This window comes from Populus trichocarpa, chromosome 16 (genome assembly GCF_000002775.5).
Source record: "Populus trichocarpa isolate Nisqually-1 chromosome 16, P.trichocarpa_v4.1, whole genome shotgun sequence".
Classification (NCBI taxonomy): Eukaryota; Viridiplantae; Streptophyta; class Magnoliopsida; order Malpighiales; family Salicaceae; genus Populus; species Populus trichocarpa.
The window spans coordinates 7356340-7361360 of NC_037300.2; the positions used below are offsets into that span (position 1 = coordinate 7356340).

The 5021-nt window shown below is 36.8% G+C and overlaps 1 protein-coding gene across 1 annotated transcript; it reads left to right on the forward strand.

Annotated features, from left to right (window-relative positions):
- Window positions 1–662: 662 nt before the first annotated feature.
- Window positions 663–4189, forward strand: LOC7467625 (BTB/POZ domain-containing protein At5g03250). The gene is made up of 4 exons (XM_002322845.4): window positions 663–919; window positions 1510–1579; window positions 1774–3000; window positions 3570–4189. The coding sequence occupies exons 1-4, from the start codon at window positions 861–863 to the stop codon at window positions 4083–4085; spliced, it is 1872 nt and encodes a 623-aa protein (XP_002322881.4). The 5' UTR covers window positions 663–860; the 3' UTR covers window positions 4086–4189.
- The last annotated feature ends 832 nt before the right edge of the window (window positions 4190–5021 follow it).

Here is a 5021-nt window from a genome sequence, read left to right on the forward strand (position 1 = left end):
TGTATTCTCCAGTTATCCAAATTTAATATTTTTTTTCGCCATATCTCCTTATAAATGTCGTCCCCATATAAATATCGGATATATATGACCTCTTTAATGGCACAACAAGAGTTCGCTGCAAAGGCCAAGTGGGAGATTAAAGAAATTATGTGATTGTTGGTAATTATTTAAAAATTAGGATATATGAGGGGAAATTACTATTGAAAGAAAATATGACGGAATCCGTTCAAATATACAAATATTTTATTTATACATTTTTAAAAAATTATACAGAATTATTGTATCAATATACAAACATTTCATAATTCTTCAATATTTTTGATAAATGAATACAAATTCTCAACTTTTTATTGGAAAAAAAATAAAAAAAGAGAAGAAGACTTAAAAGAAGATGTAAAATAGTCATTGAATCTAAAGTTATAAAAAATAAAAGATATATTTATTTAGAAGTATAGTGTTATTGTTTTTTAAAATGTTTTTTACTTAAAAATATATTAAAATAATATTTTTTTAAAATTATTTTTTACATCAAGAAAATAATAAAAAATATAAATAATAAAAAAACAAATTTTTGAGTTTCAACCGCTTATCCCATACGTACACGCGGTCTACAGTAGCCGCGCGCTTTTGTCTCTCCTTTACACTGTTTCTTGCTTTAGACTCGCTACCTCTCTCAAGAATGCCCAGTTGTTCCCTCAATATTCACTTCTTTCTACGTTGGTCTATCTCTTTTACCCTATCATCGTCTCTCCCTCTCTCATTCTTTTCAGTCCCATAGTGAATATTGCTTTATATGTCTTTTCTCATACATGGTTTCAAGCCTGCCCACTGGTCTAGCTAGCTACTGCATTAATTGATACATGGCGTCCATGAAGTTGGGCTCAAAAACTGATGGCTTTCACCGTGATGGAAATACTTGGTAGGCATTTCTTTGTTCTTTCTTGGTTTGAGTTCTTAGCTGAAGACCGGAAAATATGATCAGATGGGATTTGATTCTACAGAAGTTGTGTTTATGTTGCTGTCGATAAAAAATAAAATAAAATTTCTCTCTTATGATTTGAGTATAATTAAGATTGTGTTGCAGCTGGTTCTGCAATGATTTTAAAATTGTGTTTTTATCATTGGCATGCTTTGTGTTTGTACCTCCTTTTTCTCTGTTTTCCACAGCTTTAAGCACTTTAATTAGAAGTTAGAACTATGTACATAGCTTTTTAATTTAATTCAAGTGTGGAGGTTGTTCAAGATCTAGTGCCTCTCCTAAAAGAGAAAAATGTCGTTTGATGCCATGCACGGTGCACCGTGATAAAAGTTATTTGATGAACTGCTAGTGTAAAAATTTCAAACCGAAGGAAGACTACTAAATCTGTCCATAATCCGACCAGAAAAAGAGAGATTAGTTATAAGTTTCTTATTAGAATCACTCACTGTTCTATTACTAAAGAGCTCTGCTTTCGTACTCAAAACTTCTACTCTACTTTTATGGATTTTATATGTTGTTTTTATCTGCAGGTATTGCACAACTGGGCTTCCAAGTGATGTTACCATTGAGGTTGGGGAAATGACTTTCAATCTCCACAAGGTGCAGTAATTGTTTGTGTGTGCTGACTGCATGCGTGCACACATTTTTGTTCATGTGCTCCACATATCATTTCTTGTTCTCTCTCCATTTGTAGCTTGAATTTTCTTCATTGTTCACACTTAATGTTCCTTTTCTTCTCTTCTGATTTCAAGACTAAATTGGAACTGAACTTCCCAATTTTCTACCTGCTACAGTTTCCATTGCTTTCAAGAAGTGGGCTTCTAGAGAAGCTTATTGAAGAGCTTTCTATTGAGGATGGATCTGTTTCTGTCTTGAAACTTAATGACATGCCTGCTGGTGCTAAAGCTTTTGAACTTATAGCCAGATTTTGCTATGGTATCAAAATAGAGATGACTTCTTTGAATGTGGTTAGCCTTAGATGTGCAGCAGAGTACCTTCGCATGACTGAAGATTATGGAGAAGGGAATCTCATTGTGCAAGCAGAGGCTTTCCTTGACGAAGTCTTTGGCAGTTGGACAGACTCCATAAAAGCTCTTGAAACTTGTGAAGAAGTTCTGCCTTATGCAGAAGAAATTCACATTGTTCCAAGGTGCATCGATTCCTTAGCAATGAAAGCTTGTGCAGATCCAAACGTGTTTAATTTGCCTGTTGCGGGACAACCTGACGCCCCAAGCCAGAGAGACGTTATCTTATGGAATGGTATATCATCTTCTGCAAATAAACCACAACCCATCAGTGAAGACTGGTGGTTCCAAGATGTCTCATTCCTCAACTTACCTCTCTACAAAAGACTGATTTTAGCTGTTGAATCAAGAGGCATGAAACCCGAGACTATTTCTGCTTCCCTAATATATTATGCCAAGAGATATCTCCCCTTGATGAGTAGACAATCAAGCTTTGACCATGCCAACAATGGCAATCCTTGGGCAACTGTTTCCATCCCTTCTGAGACAGATCAAAGGGTTCTCCTAGAAGAGATCGTGACATTATTACCTAAAAAAAGGGGAGTCACATCCCCCGAGTTTTTGATTATGCTGCTACGTACAGCTATGGTTTTGCATGCAAGTCCATTATGCAGAGAAAATTTGGAGAAAAAGGCGGGAGCCCAGTTAGACCAAGCAGTACTTGTAGATCTTCTCATTCCAAATATGGGTTATTCAGTGGAAACCCTTTATGATATAGATTGTGCTCAAAGAATGCTAGACCATTTTATGTCTCTAAATCAAGACGCAGCTTTATCAACCCCCCCCTGCATAGTTGAAGAAGGCCAGTTTCTGGGCGGCCCTGATACACTACAACCATTGACTATGGTGGCCAGTCTGGTGGATGGATTTCTTGCTGAGGTTGCACCAGATGTAAATTTGAAGCCCTCAAAATTTGAGTCACTTGCATCGACCATCCCAGATTATGCCAGGCCACTTGATGATGGAGTTTATCATGCTATTGATGTATACCTCAAGGTAATACAACTTTGAATGCGTGGCTTACCTCATATTTGAAGTCAACAGAAATTTATGTCTAGATTTCTTGTATACACATTTTAAACACTTTACATCTTTTGATTTGAGATGGTTATGCTACCAGGGATCCTGCAACATGCTTGGGCTTTGAGTATGTTACTCATTTAACATGGAAAATGCCCCTTGGAAGGGTCTGAAAGTGGAAGAGTTGCTTTTATGAGCATGTGTCCTACATGTTTCAGCACAGCGTACATGTTTTAGAAGTTTTAGTTTATTTGACTTGAATGTTCAGTTTACCTGCAATGTCAACAAACTGGTTGTGTGATTAGACAATCTGGAGTTTGATGAATTCAACTCTTAGATACATCTCTTGTAGACATGATTATTGGAGCCCTTCAAACATAAAATTTAGTTGTCATGGTTTTGGCTCGTAGTTTTACTTGCAAACCGAAGTTCTTTTTATGGGAATATAACCTGATATGTTATTGAGTTCTAAATATCCATACAGTTGACATAATTTGTTATTGCTCTTCTTCTTCTTTTTTTCTTTTTCTTTTTCAAAATTGCAGGCTCATCCTTGGCTTACAGATACAGAAAAGGAGCAGCTTTGCAGACTTATGAACTGCCAGAAGCTCTCACTGGAAGCCTGCACTCATGCAGCTCAGAATGAGAGGCTACCTCTTCGGGTAATTGTCCAAGTCCTCTTCTTCGAGCAACTTCGGCTTCGGACATCAATTTCTGGATGGTTCTATGTCTCTGAGAATCTTGACAACTCACAAAATCCTTGTGGAAGCCTTGAACTTCCCAAAAATGATGGTTCTCATCAAATAAACTCTAAAGGCCGAACTGTGGGCGTTGATGACGTGAAGGAGCGTGTTTCTGAGCTTGAAAAGGAATGTTTGACAATGAAACAAGATCTTCAAAAGATCCTAAAGACAAAGAGAAGCTGGAAGATATTTTCCAAGACATTCGGGTTTAGACGCAAACTACAGCCCTGCAATTCAAAAGAATCATGTGAACTGAAAGAGCCGGAAGCATCTGCAAATGGACTCCAGAATCATGAGAATGGTGGCTTGCCTCAGTAGAGATCTGTAGAATGGCACGCATAGTTGCAGTTCAGTAATAGAACAATCAAGTTTCTGTTTGATGAAATAATTGAGAGTCTGGATCAGTTTCTCATTCCCAGCAACCTGGCTTTCTGGTCCCATTCTTGGCTTTTGAACCATCATTTTATTCTTTAATTTTCAGCATTTGATATTGTCTATAGAGAGAATCCTTCTAGAGTATTAGAGTTAATTCTCCTACCTTGCATCGAACGTTTGAGCATCCAAACAATTGACATGACAGATTACTTGCATGGAATTCATAAACAAGTCAAGTAAAAATCAGTGATAACAACACCATGTACCCTTGTGAAAGGTTTCTAGTGAGTGAGTATAACAAGTTGAAGAAAATGAAGATAGGTCCTTCTGAGGTGTTGTAAAAGATAAATGATAATGCTTATAGGGTTCATCATCCTTATCATCTAAAGACTCCTGATGTCTTCAATGTCCAGCACTTGACTTCTTATTTCGAAGAGGAACAAAACTCGAGGACGAGTTCTCTCTAACCCGGAAAGAATGATGTAGTTAAGCTTGCGATAACGGGTGATGCTGGGCAACCAGATATGGGTCTGTCATGATTAAATAAGGATCTGCCCTAGATAAATTATGTAGATGGCCTAAAAAATACATTTATGGACTAGTGTGACTAGGCCCAAGAGGAGTCTGGTTGGGTCAGATCAGAATAACAACTTAAAAGAGCCATAACTTTTGATCTGACCGTTAGATCATGCTCAAATTTTTACAGGAGTTTTTGTCGGCCATTTTCAAACTATCGGATCTTTATATTTTGAAAATATCGCTCTAGGGCCCTGATTTTGGTAGTTTTTATGATTTTTCTTGTTATTTTCAGATTTCATGCTTCTTTCCTTTGTAATTTCATATTTTTTATTTTATTTTCTATGTGAGGTAGGGTTTCTA